At 43.9% G+C, this 24,664-nt stretch overlaps 1 protein-coding gene across 1 annotated transcript; it reads left to right on the forward strand.

Moving 5' to 3' along the window:
* Nucleotides 1–434: 434 nt before the first annotated feature.
* Nucleotides 435–5,905, forward strand: LOC142775799 (uncharacterized). Its single transcript, XM_075877885.1, has 2 exons — nucleotides 435–1,333; nucleotides 5,786–5,905. Exons 1-2 carry the CDS (start codon nucleotides 461–463, stop codon nucleotides 5,888–5,890), a joined length of 978 nt encoding a protein of 325 aa, XP_075734000.1. The 5' UTR covers nucleotides 435–460; the 3' UTR covers nucleotides 5,891–5,905.
* The last annotated feature ends 18,759 nt before the right edge of the window (nucleotides 5,906–24,664 follow it).

A 24,664-nucleotide genomic window follows, 5' to 3' on the forward strand; every position in this document is an offset into this window, starting at 1 on the left:
ATACATACATACATACATACATACATACATACATACATACATACATACATACATACATACATGCATGCATACATACATACATACATACATACATACATACATACATACATACATACATACATACATACACACACACGCACATGCATCATGCGTACATGCGTACATGCATACATGCATACATACATGCACACATACATACATACATACATACATACATACATACATACATACATACATACATACATACATACATGCATGCATGCATGCATACATACATACATACATGCATGCATGCATGCATACATACATACATGCATACATGCATGCATGCATGTATGTATGTATGCATGCATGTATGTATGCATGTATGCATGTATGTATGCATACATACATGCATACATACATGCATATGAGTGGGCACGTGGGCATGAGTGGGCACGTCGGCTGCTCCCCAGCAAACATGAACCCCTTCCTGTATTTCATGCAGATTGTTCTCGTCGGCTCGACTGGACTGAGCAGCGCATCTGTAGATGGAAAAACGCACGGCACCGCATCGACAGACTTAACTGGAGGCGCCTGCGCAGATGGGTTTCTTTGTTGCTTCGACGGCCACTGTTACTTCGACGGCCACATTGACCAGATCTACCCACCCCCCAGTTCGACGTCATCAGTGCGGCCGACTATAAGAGACGGACCGAGCTGCAATTTCTTCAGTGGGCACGTCGGCTGCTCCCCAGCAAACATGAACCCCTTCCTGTATTTCATGCAGATTGTTCTCGTCGGCTCGACTGGACTGAGCAGCGCATCTGTAGATGGAAAAACGCACGGCACCGCATCGACAGACTTAACTGGAGGCGCCTGCGCAGATGGGTTTCTTTGTTGCTTCGACGGCCACTGTTACTTCGACGGCCACATTGACCAGATCTACCCACCCCCCAGTTCGACGTCATCAGTGCGGCCGACTATAAGAGACGGACCGAGCTGCAATTTCTTCAGTGGGCACGTCGGCTGCTCCCCAGCAAACATGAACCCCTTCCTGTATTTCATGCAGATTGTTCTCGTCGGCTCGACTGGACTGAGCAGCGCATCTGTAGATGGAAAAACGCACGGCACCGCATCGACAGACTTAACTGGAGGCGCCTGCGCAGATGGGTTTCTTTGTTGCTTCGACGGCCACTGTTACTTCGACGGCCACATTGACCAGATCTACCCACCCCCCAGTTCGACGTCATCAGTGCGGCCGACTATAAGAGACGGACCAAGCTGCAATTTCTTCAGTGGGCACGTCGGCTGCTCCCCAGCAAACATGAACCCCTTCCTGTATTTCATGCAGGTTAGTAAAAATTACTCCATTGTCAAAACTAGCAACCGTTGTTTCATCCAGCTGACGTGCCCCACATGTCTGAATAAGTTGTACTTTTTTGTTCAAGATGTTGTATGCTCATTGCTGATAATGTGTGGTGATGTGGAATCGAACCCTGGGCCGAACACAGAGGAGCTTTTGCGCCAAATCCTTGATGGTCAAAAAACCATGCAAGCAAGGCTTGACACTATTGAATCCAAGGTCGAAAATTCGACAGCAGCATTTACAGAACTCACAAGCAAAATTTCCAGCCTTGAGGCAACTATCCAGACCATACAAACCAAACTGATCGACCTCGAAGACAGGAGCAGACGCAATAATCTTCTTGTGTTCGGTTTACCGGAACGTCCTGATGAAACATTCCAGTCACTAACAAATTCGGTGGTTTCTGAAATATTTGAAAACATGCTCGGTGTAAAGGTGTCAACAGTCGAAAGAATTCACCGAATAGGACAAAAGAGGCGAAACAAAAACAGACCGGTAGTGCTCCGGTTAATTGATCACCGTGAAAAAATTAATGTACTCAGAAACTGCTCTAAACTGAAGGGAAAAGATATCTCAGTTGCCGAAGACTTTTCACCAGAAACTAGGCAGACCAGGAGGTACTTATGGGAAAGCACTGCAAATATCAGGAAAAAGGGCGAGAAAGTGAAACTTGTACACGACAAAGTCATCATAAATGGAGATACATATGCTTGGGATGCTGCTGAGATGAAAAGAATTCCCGTTTTAGCAGCCAACAAAAAATCTAGGAAGAAACAGTGAACTTCTTCGGTCACTCAAAAATACTTCCGCATCATTAATCTGAACGCTCGCAGCATCGTAAACAAAGTTAGCGACTTGCAAAGTATTATAGTGGCGCATGAGCCGCATGTCGTAATAATATCTGAAACTTGGCTGCACTCAGGTATCTTAGACTTCGAGATAACACCACCAGGGTACAAAATATATAGGAAGGACCGAGATTCCCGAGGGGGCGGAGTCGCTCTGTTGTTTCAAGAGTCCATGCATGTTCAAAGATCCCCTGACATAGCAGACACCGAATGCGTCATTGCGAAAGTCTTTTTAAACGACTTCCATCTCGTAATCGCCGGTTTTTACCGCCCACCAAACTGTGACATATTTTTTGATAATTTGAATGAATTTTTGTGTACAGCTGGCACGCATTGTAAGAACATTTTGCTTGCTGGTGATTTCAACGCCCCGTCAGTTGACTGGTCAACTGATTTCCCTAATGCTCTTTGCGCAGCAGCAGAACCTTTAACCGATATCGTTCTTTTTCATGGGCTGACGCAACTAGTAAAACAACCGACTCGCGCACTTAACATATTAGATCTTTTCCTGGTAAACGACCACGTCCTCAAGCGCAATCCGAGAGTCGACATATTTGAGGGAATTTCAGATCACAGAATGGCATCTCTTACGTTAGAGTTAAACTTCCGATTAAAACCATCTAAAAGCCAACACTTAATTCCTGTGTACTCACATGCTAGCGACGTCGACATACTTGATGCTTTAGATAATGAGTTTTCCAAATTTGTATGTCTTTCGGAATCACATGATGGCTCTGTTCATAGCTTATGGTGCTTCTTTAAAAAACTTGTTCACAACTGTATCGACAATTTTGTGCCCAAAAAGCGAAAATATGTGTGTGAAACGAATCCGTGGATGACAAGAAACCTTGTGCGTCTTGGGCGAAAATTAAAAAAAGTGAGAAAGCAGCATACGGTACGACCATCAAAAGCAAACTCTGATAAGCTAACCAACCTGCGCCGACAGCTTAAAAACGGCATATTAAAAGCTAAAGATCACTATCAAAATGTATCACTGAAAAACTTTCTTGAGTCATCCCCGGATAAGTTCTGGAGATATCTATCGCCAAAGAAGACCCACGTGTCTGATATTTGTGTTGATGGTATCATGTTGACTGACAAACTCAGAATTGCAAATGCACTGAACGAGTACTTCTGCTCCGCGTTCACGAGTGATGATGGCAAGATACCACGCATATCTGTTCTAGACGCTACTCCGCCCATAAGCTCCCTCGACATAAACGAAGCGGGAGTACTGTCCTTGCTTCTTGGCATTGACGTGAAAAAATCGCCAGGCGTCGATGAAATACCTAATGCTTTCCTCCGGAGATATGCGGAATGGTGCGCCAAATATCTGTGCATTATTTTCAACAAATCACTTTCACGTGCAGAAATACCACACGACTGGAAGCATGCAAAGATTATTCCCATCCCTAAATCAGAGGACCGCTCACTGCTGTCCTCCTACCGCCCTATCTCTCTTCTTTGTACCTCATCGAAACTGATGGAGCACATTATATTTAAGCACATTTCAGTCTTCATTGAAAATAATGGCCTCTGCGACACACGTCAACACGGCTTCCGTCGCGGAATGTCAACCGTAACGCAACTACTGGAAACCGTACATGAAATTGCGGCAACACTGGACAGCCAAGGTCAAATTGACATAATATTTTTGGATTTTGAAAAGGCCTTTGACCGTGTATCCCATCAAAAGTTGCTATTAAAACTAAAACCCATTCTCAAAAACGACCAGCTACTTCAATGGACAGAGGCGTATCTGACAAACAGGCGGCAAACAGTCGTTGTCGACGACGCAAAGTCGGACTCATCTGATGTGCGGTCTGGAATACCACAGGGATCAGTCTTGGGTCCCCTGTTTTTTCTACTGTTCATTAATGACATAGTGCAACACATACCAGTTAAAATTCGGTTGTTTGCAGACGACTGCATACTCTACAATGAAATCCACAGCGAGGCAGATCAGGCTATCCTAAATTCATCTTTATCAGTTATAGCTACTTGGTGCTTAGAATGGCAAATGAGCATTAACCTCAGAAAAACAGTATCGATGACCATAACACGCAAACAGAAGTCATTACCTTTTGTGTACAGCATTAATGGCCATAACTTATCGTCTGTCACGCAATATAAATACCTCGGTTTAGTGATCACGTCGGACCTTAGGTGGAGTAACCATGTAGCTCACATTAAAAATAAGGCCATGAAGAAACTTGGATACCTGAGAAGAACCTTGGCTAAATCTACGAGCAATATAAAATTGTTGGCCTACAAGACATTCATAAGACCATTACTAGAATACGCTACTCCTGTCTGGGGCCCTTACACCCAATCAAACGTAAGCGAAATCGAAAACATACAGCGGAAAGCAGTCAGATTTATCTTTAATTCTTACCGTCGTCATACATCCGTCAGTGCTCTTTTACAGGACGCGAACCTCGAAACTCTAGAGGTACGACGCTATCGAGACAGGCTCAAGATGTTATACCTGATTTATCGACAACATGTCAAAATAGATAGGGAATTGTATATTAAACCGTGTAGTAGGCGCCCAACCCGTTCATCTCATTCGTTCAAACTAATCGAATACTCGTGCCGAACCAACATGTTCAAAAAATCGTTCTTCCCTCGTACAATCCATGAATGGAACGCATTGCCTGAAAATGTATTACAGAGCCCAACCATGTCGTCGTTTATGCACGCTCTCGCTCATCTATGACCGAGATGTTTCCTGTGGCGTCTGTCGCTTTCCAGATGGCGTGCGACATTGAAACAAAATCATTACACCCTTCTTATCGTTGTCGAGCAGACTACTGCGTGAACATGCGCTCTTTTGCACATTCTTCTCTTTTTTTTCCCCTTGTAGTTATTTTATTTGTCCTAAACTGAAACATTTTTTCACCCTGTGGTCCATGTATTTTCTTACCAGTATTTTCAACTGTATTATCGTGTGTGTTTTACTGGAACCTGTTGTTTCTTGTTTCACATACTGAAAAGATTGTTCAACACTGTTTTTAGTTTTATTCCACAGATTTGTTTGGAACCGTTCTCACAGATTGTTCATCATTTTCTTCTGTGTACAATCCACTCCTGCCTATGGCTTGTAAAGCAAGTTGGCAGTATTAAAATAAATAAATAAATAAAAATATATACGAATAGGCGCAGGTGGCGTTCACTGACTTCTCTGAGTGTTCAAATATAGAAAATTTTGAATTTAATCTACGAATATTTGAAAGAAAAGAATGCCTCTGAAATACTCCATATGAAGTATATTCGTTAATTCCTTCGAATAAAAAAATTGCCTCATTACGAGCCAAAATAAAATTTCTAGTTGCTTGCATGGAGTTTGTGTTGGAAAAAGAGCATTTTTTTTTAACTGTCTGATATATGTATGTATGCATGTACGTACCAATCAGCAGCGCAAGGCATTATACGTGTATGGGGCCGTGCGCAACTGAGTAGCCGTTCAACATAGAAACATGTAAATAAAAAAAAGGTGCTTTCAGATACATAGTTTGTGTATACTGTTTAAAATACGGTAACAAATCAAGGAAGTAGCCCACACTCACGTATTATTTTCGCTCTGTAGGCCGCGGGAAGACAAAGCCTTGTGCCAGGACCCAGGATTCAAGAATTTGCTTGCCATGCACAACTGAAGCCTCTTCTTGACTTCAGCAGTGTTGCGCTTCGATAGCGTTTATATGTCTGGGAGGACATGCAATAGTTACCTGTCTGTGCGGTCTTGTTGTCCATTCCAATGAGTGATAAATAATCGTTCGTGAATGCGACGCTCAACCGACATTGAGCGCACTGAAGTCGTTTCACCGAGGGAGAATCTGAGTGGCAAGATACCCCGCTCACGCACAGTGCAGTGATTTGGAAATTCATAGCAGCACTGGCGAACCAGCCTCCTGCAACACATAGAAATTCACTATCGATTTCAGCGCGTAAATGCGTCGTTTAAGGAGGCCGTAATGGAGCAGCTATACGCGCCGCGGTTTTCGCAACGCGTGGACAGATGGCCGAGCAGATGGCTCGTGTACGCGATGGCGCGGATCTGTGCCGTGATGGAGAATGGATGCCAAGACGGCTACCCGCTCCGAGAAAACGCTCGGGGCGAAAGGCACGCAGGGCGACGCCGGGTCCATCTACGTGGACGGTATGCGTATCGTCCCTTACATCCCCCGTGATCGGGATGAGAAAGTTGACCGCATGTGGCAAGACGGCGGAATATGCCCCGTGGTGCGACTCAGTGGCTTTGAGAAACTGTCTCTCAGGTCGTAATATATAGCGCCATGTTCGCGCAATGCACTGCTTCATTTGTTTGCCCCCTTTTAGCGGAGTCAAGACTCGCACCGACTTCTCCCCGTTAGAAGTGAAAAATGGCGTGCACGTTAAGGACGTTAAAAGGGCATGGTAAAGAGCACCAGATTGTCGAAATTTCTGGAGCCCTCCGCTACGACGTCTCTCATCATAGTATTTAGATTATACTTTTGACGTGTCACGTTCATGTGCCAAACAGAAAACAGCAGCCAAAATATTTTAAAATTATTTTAGTGCAGTTAACCCAACCAAGGTCAACGCTGTGCTCGTGGCGTCCCTGTGTCCTCTGTTTCCTTAACAAAGGCACTGAAACAGTAGAATCAATTATCCACATCTAAGCGTATACCCAGTGTCAAGCTGCCAATAAAACGTTATAATTAGGTGCTAGTGCCCTTGAAAAAAAAACATTAAAATTTGCTACACGTGCTTCCTTACATATAAAAATTTGGCTAATCCCACGCACCACGGGAATCGATGTAGTGCGAAGCATGTGGTTTGAAGGGGATTGTGGTGCAAGTTTTGATTGAGAGAAACGTTACAGAAGGACTCTAAAGATATGTACCAACATTTTACGCACAGATATATGTTGAACAGTCGCATATGTTTTATATTACCAGTTGTGTACAGTTGCGTAACAATGTCAACAGTAACATTGGTATTACCAAGACCACAATCGCTTGACTGATATCTATATCACCGGTGCTTTCGAGGATGGTTGCTCTGCTGGATAGTGCTATGCACACCAATTTCAGTGGGTGGCGCTTTATTACAATTGAGGTAACCCGACGTGACGCCTGTTTGATGGGAGGACATTTGTGATAGCGAGCCCTGCAACAATGCACAATAGACGTTTCACCAACGTTACGCTTGCATATAGGGTCCCTTTTCTAAGCAGCTTCGAGACCTGGCGTGCCTCTGCCGCAGAATACTTGATTGTCCCACAGATTGCTTGGGTTCGATTCCTGTTGGGATCCTGGTATATGTACTTTGCATTAATTGGGTCAACGTTGCCGATGTCAGTTTTTCTTAGCACTCTCGCATTTTAGTTACGTATGTCTGTTCTCACCGTTCATGGATCACTTGTGGCGCTTACCTCGACCCGTGAAATGCGGGTATGTGCCACACGTGTTTGGAGGTAAGGATTTGACGACGTATGCGAGAGAATTTTCCCACTATGTCGTAAGAGGACAGTCACATTCGACAAATCCTCTTATCCTCTCATACTAGTTTTGGTCTACAGTCTACCCCAAGTTAAAAAGGCGATCACGAGAGCACCCAGAAGTAGGATAGATAGATAGATAGATAGATAGATAGATAGATAGATAGATAGATAGATAGATAGATAGATAGATAGATAGATAGATAGATAGATAGAAATGCTTGAAGTGCTCTCAGTTCTATAAGGAAAAACTTTGCATTTAACAATCACATCATTTAAACACACTCATCTTCACATTATAATGATTGTACTTGATTTCTGGTTTCAGGTGGGCACTGAAGATTAGCATAACAAAGGTATTTTCAATGGCGACCTCAATGACACGAAATAGAACCCAACAGTTACGAAAAAAAAAAGAGAAACAGAATGATGTCAGCATATATTAAATCGATTAGCCACTGAGTATAAGTACAACGGTTTTGCATGAGTTGCTATCACAGGTTGTTTGTATACAACTCATAACGGCAATTTTAATAACTTAAATGAGAAAAGAAAACACGTTAGTTTGACGTGCCTTTAGGTGCACGAGCGTGCGAGATATGGAATGGGAGAGACGTGCTGTTCTGATTGCGTATACTAAGCGCAATGGTGGTTCAGATCAATGATTGTAAAAAAAAAATGAAATTGTCTTTCTGCATAGACGGAATCTTAAACTCCCCCCCCCCCCCCCCCTTTTTTTTTTGAAAGGAGCACGTTTGAGTTGTTATTGTGGAATGCGCCAGGTAACGAGCGCAACCTGCTCTTGGGTGATGATACGCCCCCTGTATACAGGTTCTTCGAATGTGACGGTACAGTCGCGAACTAAGCAGCATTTTCAGGCCACTTGCGTGGTTGGAAGCACAACTGAAATCGTTGCGCAGACTGTGTGCACCACGGCCAGTGTGAGTGAGCTACACTGGCCTCAATCGTGGCCCATTATCAACTTTCACTGGAACCCACGCGGCTAAACGGTTTAAAGGACTGTTTACGAGTTAAGTGCCCATCTTGAATTGCCCATGGGCGTCAAGGTGTTGACGAAGCGCAAACCAGGAATGTCGGCAAAAAGAACAACGACCGCGAATGGTTACGCAGTCGGAGCATCGCAGGGCTCACGCAGACCAACTTACCCAAAAAGAAGTGGAATCGGGATGGTCCTTGAATCCTCTTCTCTTCCTTTGGGCACAAGACACATTTTTTTCTTTTCATTTCTTTTTGTTGTATTTGACGCAAATACTTAAACGGGGAATACGATAGACACACTATACTTCTTAAGTACATTAAGCCCGTCGCCAAATAGCCAAAAACGTGACTCGTTGATTAACGCAACTTTCTAACGGCATGCTTGTTACCGTCGGCATTTTCGTGATTGCGTTGTATGGCCCCGCCATCAATGGGTAGACTTGGTTTTATATTTATTAATACGATTAATCGCACCGATAAAACGTGTATACGTTGGAGTTTGAATATGCTGAGAAAGGCTATGCATTCCGACTGTCTAATTATAACAGGAGTTTGCAGGCATGCAGCACAAAACATTGAATATTTTTTCACACGAAATTTTCGCTTTCACTTCTTTCATTTATACCAGCTCTCGAATGATTGTTGTTTGAAGCTAACACATAAATTTGTCGCATGATGGGTTGTGTCGTATAGTCATTCTAATTACCTTAGAGAGAGAGAGAGAGACCATTCGTTCTACAATAAAACACACACAAAGTGCTAGCTGGTTTTGACCCTGGCAACTTTCTAGTACTAAGGCTTCCCATATAGTACACGAAATAAAACAGCTGCGTAAGGATCGAGCGCTTGAAACGTGCTGACACAGTTCGTCCTGCACGAATTCAAGCAGCGACAAACGACTCTAAACAGACCGAATATACTGCTAGAGAGGCACGATATGTTTCGGGTAAAAACACCACCTGTGCTGAACGTGAAGGCGGGGCGCACTTTTTACGCTGGACCTTCGAGAAAAAAAAATAAAAATAAATAAATCATAGCACGAAGGTCCCACGACATTCCAGATGATTCGAAAGGGAAACATTATGCAAGATTGCTCCCACGTCTACATTAGAGGTCCCCTTCTTTTTCAATGACAGGGCTGTGTATATACATGGTATGACACGTTTATACTGGCTTGAACTTGGCTTGGACTATCTTGTATGCAGCAGTGTTTATGTTGAGATATTGATTGGCGTTCAGAAATAATTACATAGATTCCAGTTAGTTACAAATACACTTTTGTTCGAAGAATTTGATCATTTCACGAAGCGATGAGCTTCCTTGGTTTTGTGATTCAGGGGATAATCAAAATAGGATGTTAAGCTTCGGGTGGACAGATTTCACGCAGAGACAAGCTGAAGTAAGCGGTACACTTTAGGGGGAGCTAGTCGATGCAAATATTTTTTTTTCATTTGAAAAAAAAAATAGTTAGGATATTTTTTCACTTTTATCGTAACAGCAGTTGTAACTGTCAATGCAATTCTGGGGTTTCAACCTCGATATAATTACAAGACACACCGCAGAGGATTATTATTGACGAGCTGAGGTTATCTTAAAGTGGACCTGAATGGCCATACTCAGGTGCTCTCGCACTTCGCCCCCATCAAGATGCTGGATCTCGAACTCTTTTTAAACTTTACTCTTGAACTTCTGCTTGAAATCATGAACTCCTTTTTGAACTTCTTTTTGAACTCCACCCTTACCCTTCCCGTGTACAATCCTAATCAGCTCTTGCTTAAAGTGCCAGATATAGCCAGGAGACCACACATTCTTCATATAGTTTCCTGGATATACCCAGCATTCAACCAGCACCTGACTAAGAGTATAGAATAGCGCGCAGATAAGTGCACTAGTGAGTCATCTGATGTAAACAGAGAAAAAGATATTGATTTCTTAAGCACAGTGTCATAAGCCTTTTTAAGGTTTTGTTTTAGCTTCCAGGTTCATTCTGCACATGCTCAATGCAGAAATATGGAGTTCACACGTACAGACTGCTCCACTGTTAAAGGGGACACCTCCGTGAGCAGCATGTTTAGATTTCGCTATCTTACGGAACCATAGTGCCTTAGATATGCATAAGACTACTGGTGGTTGATAGTTCCGACTCCTCTTGACAGACTGTTGACTTGCACGAAGATTGTTTCTTAATGCACTTGCTCTCAGAGAGCCAGGAATATTGATGGCGTGCATTCGCGTGTTCCCTTTAACAGTGGACCATACTGTACATTGTTTAAAAATGTAACAATGAATAGTAGCGAGTCAACACCTGCGGTATAACTTTCCTGCAGCATCGACATAAAATTTTTAATTTCTTTATATTTGTCAAAATATGGGAAAGTAGGCTAAGTTAAAGCCAGCTATCACAACAGCATGATAGTAATGTGCAACACGCACACACACGCACACGAATACACACACACACGCACACACAAAAAAGAACACTGAGAATAAAAGAAGAAAAAATAATCGAAGGCCCTGTATATATATATATATACACTATAGGGCTTATAACGCATGAGCACGGTCTATTTGCTTAAGTAGCCCAGTTAATATTTGTTCTAAGATATATTGCTTCGGTGTCTCTCCCGAATTCCGAGTGATTAATTCAGCTTGGCCCTTCAGTCTGTACATCCTCCTGATTTGCTCAGATGGCATAGCGACCATTAGAAAAAGCGTAAGTCGTAAGTTATATTCCCCGATCTATTCAGCTTCGCACTGCGGTGCATACCATCCCCCTGCTTCGTTTAAACGGCAAAGCAAACGGTTCGGTTCGGCGTCGATCCGTGTACCTGAGAGAAAATTTCTGTACTCACCGAGAAGCGTTTTTCTTTTTTCGAAGGTATTGGTTCCCTTTGTATAACTCCAAGTCAGGTATATATAAACTAGAATAAAATATATCGCAAGAATACCGTGCACACTGTTTTTTTTTCCTGCCGAGAAAAAAAAAAGAGACGTATGGCAACGTAACTATTCGCTCAACCACTTTATACGCATCACCCCTGCTTCTAGACATGCGTAACGCCCTCCTCTTTCTCACTCCCCGCAACCTTGCTTGGCTTCAAAGGAGCGAAAAGCAGGGTGACCCAACTTTCGACGAAAATCGGGGCAACCTGAGCGTGGATTCTGGTTTGGAGGACGAAGTGAGGACAAAAGGTTCGCGGTGTGCTCTCTGCAGCCCGGACCCCGCTCGGCTGCATGGGATGGTGCGATTGCAGAGGCAGGAGCTGTTCCTCCGGGATGGCGAAAAATGTGTATCGTATATAAAGAGCGGTATGATATATAATAAGATAAAGATTTTGAAAAGACTGCGCACTTTCAATGGGGGTTCACAGAAACGCACTTGTGTGGCTGCGTGCAGTGTGTTCGTTCTGTATGCTCGCACGGCTTGGGGTTCGCTTACAGGTGAATTACGGGGAGGAATCGGGTGAATAGAATAGGCTTTACGAGCTTTGTTTCGTGCTCCTTTTTTAAAAGTATGTCTAATAAAGTGTGCTCATCCTATATTTTACGCACACATACTCCTAATCTCTCTTTTGTGTATTCTTTTTTTTCATATTTTTCTCATTACCGCAAACACCCCGAACTAGGTTTTTCAGTGGAACTGTATTATCTTTCGCATGTACTTCTTATTAAGCACACAAAGTGGGCACGATGAAGTGCTGTTACAATTGAACACAGATGTTTATCATCATAATCATCATCATCATCATCATAATCATCATCATCGTTGTTGTTGTTGTTGTTGTTGTTGTTATTATAACCTTTTAACGCTTTGTACTGCCTTATTATAGTTTTGCACAATGTATAGATTTTTTTCTTTTTTATTCTTCCAGGAAACTTTCCACATAGTTGTGTGTATTTCATGTTATTTTTCAATCCCATTTCACGATTCTCGTCTTGTCTTTTTATTCTTTCCATTTTGCGTTGATTTCTTTTTGTGTGTGCGTCTTCACTCTTTTTTTATTTCTTTTTCTGAAGACTTTCTATATTTTGTAGTTTATTACTGTTTTATTTTTTGTGCGCCTGCACAAGATGTTATGGTTGTTCATGAGAGCCCTAAATAAATGATTGATTGCATGAAAACGTACATGCTACACAGAAAGAGCGGCAAAAGGATAGGCGGGACGCTTTCTTTCTTAAGTGGGATCTAGAAACTTATAAGGTAGGAAGAAACTAAAAAAGAAAGAATAGGATGGTATGCCACAGCTACTGAAGTAAAGCGATAACAAAAAGAGAGAGAATAAGACAAATACATGCAGGGAGGTAAGCTTGGTAGGATGCCCTGCACTGATTGATTGATATGTGGGGTTTAACGTCCCAAAACCACCATATGATTATGAGAGACGCCGTAGCGGAGGGATCCAGAAATCTCGACCACCTATAGGGTTCTCTAACAAAAATCTGAGCACACGGGCCTATTTTCGCCTTCACCGAGAATGTAGCCGCCGCCGCCGCCGCAGGAATTTGATCCCGCGACCTGCGGGTCAGCAACCGAGTGCCTATAGAACAATACGGTGGGGCTACATTGCACTGGATAATGGAGAAGGAAAGTTAGAGAGTATGAGAGAAAAATCGCTATTGCGCACGACGTAACAGCTTTGCGTTTCATATAAAAAACGGCGAATCCGTCCAGTGTCCTTGAAAAAACGCAACACGCTTTCAAAACGCAACACGCTTTCAATGCCTTTCGGAACTGTGATGGGAAGCCCCACCTTCCCGACAGTGAAGGCGCTTAATTCCGCCCAGATGATATAGAGCAGTGCGGAGGTGAAGCCTCTCGTTTGCGTATGTCGGGCAGTAACGCAAGAGGTGCTCAATACGTAGTTCTTTCGAAAGCACTGTCGTTGCACCCAGCGTTGTCGGCCATCTCGTTCTTAAATGAGTTGGCTTTGCAGGATGCTACACTCAGACACAAAAGGCACAACACTGTATTTTCCTCCTAGGAAAGACCAGGCAGAAGCCGTGGTCGTATAAAGAATTACAGATGGGTCGAGAAACTGCAAACGTCGGTACGTGAACTCTGACGCCTGCCACTTCTGAAGCGTCATGTTTTGCGCAAGCTTACTTTTGTGTCGAGCGCTGTCAATTCTCGATAAAGAAGTAGAAATAAAGATGACTAAGAATAGAGTGAGTCGAATGTGAACAGACAGGCAGGAACAGCAAAGAAAGAAAGAAAGAAAGAAAGAATGAAAGAAAGGAAGACAAAAAGAAAGAAAGATCAACAACATAAGAATTGCATAATTGCAAAAGATTGTCAAAAAGAAGCATTAGAAAGAAAGACACAAATATAAAAAAGGCTTCCATTGTCAAAAAGAATGTTCGGCGATTTCATTGATTCATATATGAAAAGCCGCTTGTCTTCGGCGAATGACTTTGCTTGCTCTCTAATAAACGTTCGATATATATGCGTCTTTCTCCAAACACGACAACCCCAAGCCAGTTTTCTGCAGAAAAATATGCGGTGTGGTGAGTGTGGTCGCGTGGAGACACACGGACAACTTCACTCGCATTCAGGCAGTTGTCGAGTTGTCGTTCAACAAAAAAAAAAGAAAAGGAGAATCAGGACCATATACTCCATAGAGCTAGTAATGACGTTCGCAGTGCCATGGAAGCAGGAATTTTCAATGTAAGCTACATACGTACTCGGCCAGACCGTATAAGATGCGCCCAACGATTTTTCGAGAGTATACAAGTGATGCAATATGAAAAGCCGAGCCTCGACCGAGACAAGGGTGAAGAAATTGCACATTTGCATAGTTTAGGGCAGGTTGCTCACCTGTGGAGGCATAGTGATATGAATCAACAGATGAACTTCGTCCCCTCACACACAGTATTTACGGCACATGCGTTGCGCGCACAATTAAGGGGAATCGAGTTGACTGCAGCCTCATTATTCGCTGTGATATTCACATAAGTATACACTTGCCAATGAGAGACAGCCCCACAAGCTGTAGCTTCTCTAATGCCACGCACAACAGAGCAATTAGCGTCAGTTCACTTTCCTCTAGACTGCTGTGGACCCTGCAGGTAGACTTCCCCGTAGCAGATCACTGTCAAATGCGTAAATGTCCGTGTACTTGTGTGCACGTTAAAACCCAGGTGTTCGCAAGCTTGACCCGGAGTCCTCCATTAAGGTGTATCACGCATAATGATGAGATGCTTTTGGAACGTACAGCCAAGAAATTAAATTATTTAATTTTGTGGGAATTCCGCGAGCAGCGTAGACAGCGATAGAAAAAATAAGGCACTAGGAAGTGTGCCGTAAAAGGCTACGAACTGTTCGTTTCGTTTTGAAAGCATGCCCAGGAATACCTTAGCACGCTGCGCAGTTCCCCGAGTCCTCGCTCTATGTGTCCCTGAGGATCCTCCATTTGTCCCTGGCTCCCCAGTAAGGCTAGGGAGTGTTTTGTTTTTTTCATCGAGGCTGCAACAATGGCCTGGCTCGGCGCGGATTGCTCGAGGGTGGCCGGCGGCCCAGGTCGGAGGGAGCGCCGCCGCTCTCGTCACTGGTGCGCGCACACCCCACGTGGAGCACTGGTGCGCCTTTAGTAGCAGCAGGGAAGCAGCGGCTGCGGGAGGTGAGCTGCTCTCGCTTTCGTTATAGCTGCCATTCCTAGCACTTCTGGTGATCTGGGACACAAGTACCGTAGCACAAACAGTGCAATCCGAGGAGCCTTCAAAGAACGGTCTAGTTACCCACCGCTTGGAATACGTTTACTCTACTCGAACCGAGTAAAAGTGAACGCACTCCACTCGGTGCACATACGCCAATTCACGAAGATGCAGTTACGACATCGCACTGCAGGGACAGCTGTGGACATCTCGCACTTTCTTCTTGAATGTCAATGCATGTGCTACCGGTATACGCGCGCACGTTTGGAGCGCTCATGTGACGACCACTCCAGGCGTGTATACACGCGCGAGGCTTTTAGGCACGCCACATTAACCTTCCGTATCGGCTAACCAACTTTAGTGAAACTCTAGCTGATGCATTTGCCGTGTAAAGTTATCCAACATGTATATTTTGACCGTACAAATTTGTGTAACGCGCAGCTAATTATCAGTACATGTCAGCTAGTTACACTTCGAACGCATCGGTGTGCACTCATTGCGTTAGGAAATGAGATCCGTGATACGGGCTCAGCGGAAGGTGCAGTCCATATACTGTCATGGTTTGCATTCCTATGTTGCAGCATGGGAAGCCACATGCCTGTTCTTTCGTTAATTCTCCCCACATAATGAAAAGCAAATGCGAATGACCAGTTGTTTCAGCGTATAGTCCACAGCAGTTTACTCGAAAGATGCACCGCGGAAAGCAAGTGGTGTGTAGGCGTTACTTACACAACGACGTGTAACATCCTATTGAGAAAAAAAGTGAAGGCCAGACCTCCCCTTTACTATTTCCCAAAAGGGTGTACACTGCAGTATGCAAGTAGGGCGTGGAATTTGCCACTACATCGCACTTGGCACGCCAGCGTACACTTCGAGGGTGCTGTGTTTAGTTCTCCGAAAAATGCATTTTAGTTTCTTCGAATTTAACTACGTGTACAGTTACCAAAGCATCAAAATAATGTCGGAAACAACATTTAATGAATAGCTGTATTTTATTTGACAGTTAACTCATGCATATATGTACCCATGTATGTGAGTATTGCATTCCAGCTGTATGTATAGCGCAGGTATTTTTTCTTGCGATCCGGCCTTTCTTCATTGTAAACAGCATAAGTGAGAGACATAAGCCCTATATATTTTTACCACCTGCCTTCTTCGTGATAGTATTGGTGACGGTGAAGCCTTGCGCAATTTGTCCATTTCTAAACCTACGACGATTGCACAACGTACATATACGCTTGTCAGCTTCATAAAATCTCAATTTCTTTGTATTATTCGATTCAACGGCCTATAATCGGCAGGCGCTTGAGCTTTAACGGTACTATGCGAATGGTAATTTAAACGCTCTAGGCCCGGGGGCAACAAAAAAAAAAGATAAAGAGATAAAAGAAGTAAGCGAAATTGTACCCTTGGCAGTCCCGATCGTTTTTTCCCTCGTGGTTGATGTGAGAAAGGAGCTAGAAAGGCTTCAGAACCAACAGTAATGAATTCTATGGTGTCTTAATAGCGATACCGACACTAAATAAAGTGTGGGACAAAGCGTTTTAAGAGGTGTATGTGTGTGCGTGTGTGTGAGAGAGAGAAAAAAATAGGAATAGGTATTTTAAACAGGTTTTTCAATGCGATGCCGTAAATTATTTACTTATGTTGAAGCTTCTATAGCGCACGTAAAAAAACATAGACAAAGAAAGAGACGGTGGGATGGTGCATTCCCACCAACAAGCCCCTCGTACATTCTGTTTACTCATTATTGAGCTTATTGCACCCAATTATCGCAGACTGCATTTCAGTTGCAGGCGTGGTCTTTCGGCCGGATGAAGTCACTGTACTTTCAGTCACAGAGTAAGTACAGCGGGCTTGGTAGTCCAGGTGTATCGAAGAGGGGTTCTTAAGACACAAACCGTTGACACAAGCTTGTACTCTGTGAAATCCCGCGACTGGTCAAAATATCGGGCCTTGAAAGCAGGTCTACGCATACCAGCGGGTTTGAAAGGCTGAGTAACACGTGCTGCTCTATAGGAAGGATTTCTTACAGGCAGCAGCGCTTGCAGAGAAAAGGTGGCATTTGGCAGTAGCTGCGCAAACATAATTAGCCTTTTTTGGGCTATATTATGCATGTGCACCCCGCCGTTTGCAAAAGCACCCGTGCCCAATTGATTGAGTGTCACTTACGCTGGCGAGTGCGCCATGTGTTGCTTTATGAACGGCACTTGAATATTAGCATTGGCATGCTTACACGTATACGTCTATACGCTCTACTGTATATATATATTTTGATTAGAATCATTACCTGTTGCCAGATACTGCATGCTCAAGGCTCATTACATATACGCAATGGGTTTTGTGAGGAGGATCTCTGCTGCGTGATAACACATTACGGCCTCGGCATGTCGTCCACCTATACACCTCATGTGGCGTGGTCATGCTCACTATCAAGCGCTGAATGCATGCTCAAATAATGGCTACCAATGTTCAAAATCGACTCGAAATAAGCAACCTAATTCGAAAATAATTTAATTAACAGAAATAATCATGAAGTAATCGCGATAGTTAACGTAAAATAGCTAAAAAGACTTCGGACACATGTGGCTGACTCCTGCGGCACGCAAGAGAGGGCGCCACACTCTTAACTTGGTAACAAATATATTCATGCGATTTTGTGGACCTATAGCGAGGGTATCGAACACGTGACGCCGCGAGCGTTTTGCACGTAGCTTGTCCTGTATATATGGCTTTCTTTTATTTTCACAATAAGTATGTCACGAGCTACTGAGGTGTGACTTATCAAGCACTGTTTTCGTGAGGAATCGTCGACCGCGTAGCTATATTGAACGGCGTGGCGGTGATATTCTGGACTACAAAGATCCTTCAACGACGTATACAATGAACTTATAGTAAGAACTTTTATCTGAGGAGGCGAAAGTATTCGCCACCACGCAGTTAACTGAACAGGCCTCAGGGATTCACGCTCAGAGTCTTGGAGGTCGGGGCATATCCCAATCTAACACTCTTGCACATGATTTATCCAGAAATTCAGGCGTTAAACTCATGCGCGCATTGTTCAGACTTTGCCAGCTTAGATCACATGCTTTGGCGGTGCCCTGCGTTACGTGTTAGTTCCCGCCCCGACGAACATAAGTAAAGCTTTTTTTTTTCATATCATATCATCCCACCCTATATCCGGCGACCACAATCGGCGTCCAGATTTCAGTCACACTGGACATCAGCATCGACATGTTTTTCGTTTTCGAAAGCTGAGGTTAAATACCCTTCAGAAATGACCTATATATGAGATATAGGAAAGGACTTCTTTCAATGGCAACGTTAGCTGACACGTGGCGGAAAACTGTCCAGACCTCCAATGTAGTTATCTTGGACATGTTTGATCCGCGGTGCAGAGCTAAGAAACAAATTAACAGGGTCCTGTATACGCAGTCACCAAGGATAACTCAAAGACCTCCTTTTTCTTCTCACTAGATGTCTTGATCCTGCCCCGTCATTCGCCGAAAGCTTTCTGCACGCCACCTAATTTTGCCCTGCCTCTGTGATAAACCCCAATATTGGCCAAGCGAGATGTCATTTGATGACGTCACCATGAAACGTCCCGTGATGTAACGCCAGTGACATCGTTATGATCTGCAATGTCATGGTGGCATCTCATGGTGACGTCATCACGGGACGATGATTTTTTTTGCATCACTCGTGTTGGCGTCGACGCTGCCGGATGATAATGAATTTTCGCGCTTCATGAGCCATCTAAGGCTTTCGCTTTGAACAAATGGTGGACGGGGTCTACACGCGACGCGGTCTACTCGTCTTTTTTAATGCGATTGCTTCACCTCGCATCACTGCTAATAGTAAATAATTAAATGAAAAAAAGAAAAAGCATGTTCTTGTTGTCATGCATGATAGCAAACATCTTGTCGGCCCTCAAGCAATGCAACTTATGGTATGCGGAATTTAACTTGGACAAACTGCGCAAAACTCTTCAGAACCACAAAACCACGCTATATGAACCAGAAAAAAAAAAACACAGGAATGAAAAAGATGCTTTTCGCGTCCGGTGTTAAGAGCAACACTGTGCACTTAACGCAGGACATCGATAATAGTGATTAGACATGCGTGGAGATGAAACTGTCGACGTGAAGGCGCGTTCGTACAAACGGTGGCTTGCCGAATGCTGTTTGAAAAGGAATAATAGGAACAGAAGAAAAGCGGGGAGTTAATTAGGGCTAAGACCGCGGGCTACCCTGCAGGCCCTATAGAAGGGGGAAAGAGTAGGAAAGTTAGAGAGGAGGAGAGAAAAGGGACTGTTTCAGGCGACGTATAACCGTTCTGCGTCCGATATCACAAGCGGCGAATCGGTCCAGTATCCTTGAGCAAAACGCAACAGCAATTTCGTTGCCTTTCGGAACTGCGATGGGCAGCCCCATGGTCCTAATATTTTCTGGACAGTGAAAGCGCTTCCATCCTGGTTATTCAACGCACAAAGGTGAAGAAGCCTCTCGTTTGAGAAAGTCGGGCAGTAACACAAAGGGCGCTCAATAGTTGACGGCACAGTTCGATGCACTCGGTCTTGTCGGTCATCTTAATGTTTAATTAGTACGCACTGGTGAGTGCTATACAGCTACACGCAGACGACACAACACTGTTCCTTCCTCCCTGGAAAGACCATGTGGAAGCCGCAGACATAGAGATGGGTCGAGAGAATGCAATTGATGGTATATGTGAACTGCGATGTTTGCCGCTTCCATGTTCTGGGCCAGCCTATATAGGTATAGAAGCGCATTTTCCTTGATAAAGGAACAGAAATGAAGATTTGTGCCTGCGCGTAATTTCCGGTAGCTTCATCGGCAAGTTCATTGCCGGAGATATACCGCAATTACCTCGTATCTACTGAAAGACAACGTTGTGTCCTTTTTCAATCGTGTAGTGCAGCATTTATCGTATCTCCCAGACAAGTTGTTGGCACATACGATCTGCGACGAAGTGCCGACAAAAGACATTGTTGAGCCGCCTTTGAATCACGGAATACCGCCCATCGATTAGCCGGCTGTTGCTTGATGTAATCGGCGCCACTTGGTAGGGAGACAAGCTCCGAATCAGTCGATGTGCTCACGTTGACAAAGATCCTGTGAGGTTGATGTGCTACTGGCAGAAGTTTAGCGGCTCCCGCTAATGCCATTGAAACCGTGTGAATGGCGCAATATTTTCTGCTGCAGAAAGGATGGATGAGGGAGTTAGCACGTTTTAGTCACTTTGGCGTTGCGTGTATACAATTCGGTGGATAAGTGGCAGCTCGCTCTGTCCACCGGCAGTGGCCTTGCTGCCGGTGGGTTGACGCCGATACTGTCGATGGACTTTACCGCTTCGAAACTGCAGTGTACAATGTTATTATCGGGCGTTTTTACGTGCGAAAACCACAATATTGCTATGAGGCGTGACGTGGCACAGGGCTCCGGAAATTTCGACGATCCATGGTGTTCGTGAACGTGCCCTAACATCGCGCAGTATACAGTCGCAATCTTTTTGAAAGAGAACACACAAGCGTGTGGCTTTCGGTAGCGCCGTTAGGTGGCATGTCGCAGTGTCGGCGCGCATGGGCGTCGAGGGTATACAGCTTCCATTCGCGCATCACGTCACCTCATGTGTCGTCTGGTAGCTGAGTTTCGGCATTTTGGGAATTGAATTGTCATGCCAACTACGATTTGAATGCTTTCAGTTCAAATGACGTGCTTATTATGCCTGCTGTGCCACTTGTTTTTCATCTTCTTTTTTTCTTTTTTCTGCGTTCTTGTAATAGTACAACGAACAGGCAAATGAACACAAGCACCCGTACTGTTATTTGGTATATACACTTAGCAAAAAAAAAAAAAATGATTGGTTTAAGGAAGTTGTATCAGTAATCTGGAATAGGTTTGCTCGATATTACATTAGTATTTTGTCATGTCCCCCTTTGAAAAACAAAAGCAATAATTCCATTCTGGAAGGTAGTGAGGAGTACAATGCTTGCAGAAAGTAAAGATGCACTCGAGAATTCTTGACGTACTTTGAGTTTGTCCGCAGTCAACGCGTCAACAGGGTGTCGCACCATAGGTCCTGTTTCGTATATATTGCCACATATTTTCACGAATGCTCATGCTTGCCAGAAGAGCACCGCGATTTTCTGTGTGCTCATTCATAATAACTTTTCATATAGTATGCACCGGCGCCAGGTCAGGCTGGAACACAGTGTCCGTCGGGAAAAGCAGCCACTGACAAATCAACGATGATCTTGAAGACATAGCATATTTTGAAGTTTATTCGTGAATTGAGTGGAGCATAATGGGAAGCTCAACGTTCTTCCCACGGCTTCTACAGACAAATTTCACCGGACTTACGTCACGAAAATGCGGTGGCGCTGTCTTGGTAGGCAAAAGACGCTCTACCTATCGCAGTTTCTGTTGGGTTTTCAATGTTGCATGTGGTGTTCTCAGTCAAGCAACGAGAAAAAAAAAAAGCAACGGTATGCCAACGAACTGCGTCGCGGTTGGATGTGAGTCGCGTCTTACAACTTAGTTCTGTTTGCTGGCGCACATCGCAGCCCTCAGCGCTTATGGCGGAAGTTACGTGCGGACGTCGCTATAATTTTACCGATAATGTCGACGTAGGCCTACCTGTGTTAACAAACATGGAATGCGCGTGCAGTAGACGACACGTGCTAGTTCGCAACGGGCGCGACGGTATAGGCCGCACTGCGCATGCGCGATGCTTCTCGCTGCCGCGCTGGGAGCTCCGAAAGCCACGCGCTAGCCGTGTTCACTCTCAAAAAAGATTGCGGCTGTACAAGTACGAACCTTTATCTAAATGTGACCGCTGCGGCCGACATCGAAGGGGCCACTTTGGCGTCTGCAACCCAGGACCAGCCGCTATGGTATTGTGGTCAATGTACGGGCAAGTGGATGATTGTTGTCGTCAATGGAATCAGTGCAACAGAGAACACAAATGGAAAGCACGTGCCGGACCGGAGTCATCTATACGACATTGCATAATCATGTGGCCGAAGATATATATATATATATATATATATATATATATATATATATATATATATATATATATATATATATATATATATATATATATATATATATATATATATATATATATATATATATATATATATATATATTTATATATATATATTATGAGAGAGAGAGAGAGAACGAGGAGGGCGTATACAAGGGGTTGAGCGAATAGTCACGTTGGCATACGTCTCTCTTTTTTTTCCTGGCAGAAAAAAAAAACAGTGTGCACAGTGTTCTTGCGATATATTTTATTCTCGTCTATATATACCTGACTTGGAGCTATACAAAGAAAACCAGTACCTTCAGAAAAAAACGCCTTTCAGTGTGTAGAGAAATTTTTTACCGGGTACATGGATCAACGCCGAACCAAGCCGTTTGCTTTGCCGTTTAAACGAAGCAGGGGGATGGTATGCACCGCAGTGCGAAGCTGAATTGATCGGGGAATGTATTACGCTTTTTTTAACGGCCAAAAGCAGGAGGATTATAGACTGAAGGGTGAACCTCAATTAATCACTCGGAATTTGGGAGATATACCAAAACATTATACCTTTGCACATGATAGAACTGAAAGCTTGGTGAGCTTGTGACAAATATGAACTGAACTATTTATGCAAATAGACCGTGCTCATGCGTTATAAGCCCTATAGTGTATATATGTACATATGGCCTCCGATTATTTTTTTATTCTTTTATTCTCAGCGTTCTTTTTTGTGTGTGTGTGCGTGCGTGTGCGTGTGTGTGTGTTGCACATTACTATCATGCCGTTGGGATTGCCGGCTTTAACGTAGCATAATTTCCTATATTTTGACAAATATAAATAAATTAAAAATTTTATGCCGATGCTGCAGGAAAGTTATACCGCAGGTATAACTTTCCTGCAGCATCGACATACTACATCGACTCGCTACTATTCATTGTTACACTTTTAAACAAAGTACGTGTGAACTCCAACTTTCTGCATTGTGCATGTGCAGAATGAACCTGGAAGCTGAAACAAAACCTTAAAAAGGCTTATGACACTGTGCTTAAGAAAGCAATATCTTTGTCTCAGTTTACATCAGATGACTCACTAATGCATTTATCTGCACGCTATTCTATACTCCTAGTCAGGTGCTGGTTGAATGCTGGGTATATCCAGGAAACCAGAAGAAGAATATGTGGTCTCCTGGCTATATCTAGCACTTTAAGCGAGATTCTACCGGTTTTGTAGCTGACCAGCGTCTAACTTGGGGCTTTACTGGCACGATTGACATTTGTATTCACGTCGCGTGTCACTGACGTCGTGATGACCTGACAACTGATACTTTGCGTGGGTAAGCACTTTGGCGTTGTGGTTTCAGAACAGAAGCTTGGAATTTCCACTAATCACCAAGATTCGCTTAGCGAATTTATTTATTTATTTGTTTGTTTATTTATTTATTTATTTATTTATTTATTTATTTATTTATTTATTTCAGAAAGCGCATTGTTTTAGCTGCTGCACAGTTTGTACGTCAAGTATCAAGTGCGCATAAATAAACGCCTACTGCAGAACCTCCGTGACTGAAGAAACTTTTAAGTGCGGCAGTCGTTTCGGAACATGGCATGCCACGTCGTTTTTACAGTTGATACTTTCACCATCGCTTACATATGGAGGACTTTGACTTTCAGATACGCATCGTCTATTCTTGCTTCGCGCGTAACTTCACGGGGCCAACTGCTTTCTGCCTGAGCCAGGCAGGAACTTTTGGGGACTACGTTTTCGAAATGCACAAAAGTACGATATAAAAGGAAAGCAGTTTTCCTCATAATAAGCAGGTTCGAATATGACTAATCATAATCTTTCTCCCAAGATCCCCACCCCCTCTCTTACCGCCTCGCTGTGATTACACCGTATAACGTATGCAGTTTGGCGCAGGAATGGTCGTTCGCATGTATATATACACATACGTGGCACGTTCGTGCTAGAAAAAAGAAAAGAGGGGAAAAACGCAGTACGATGAGTGCATTCTTCAACAGCAGCTTCCAACGAGAAGACCTATGCAGTAGCATATCGCTGCAGCTTTGGTGTCATGCATATAGGCTGAAGTCGCTTGCAGGAGGTGTCCTCGAGCTCTTGCGCCCGAGGCATCGTGGTTCTTTTGTTTGGCGCGAAGGGGCCTTTTTCTGCAATTTCATACCTCGATGGCTGCGTCCGCAAAGACGAAGAAAACGACCCGTCTAGACAAGACACGACGCACGGTCGGCAGGGGGGGGGGGGGGGGTTGCACGAGCCAAACAAGGCAGCGAG

Source organism: Rhipicephalus microplus, chromosome X, assembly GCF_043290135.1.
Source record: "Rhipicephalus microplus isolate Deutch F79 chromosome X, USDA_Rmic, whole genome shotgun sequence".
Taxonomy (NCBI): Eukaryota; Metazoa; Arthropoda; class Arachnida; order Ixodida; family Ixodidae; genus Rhipicephalus; species Rhipicephalus microplus.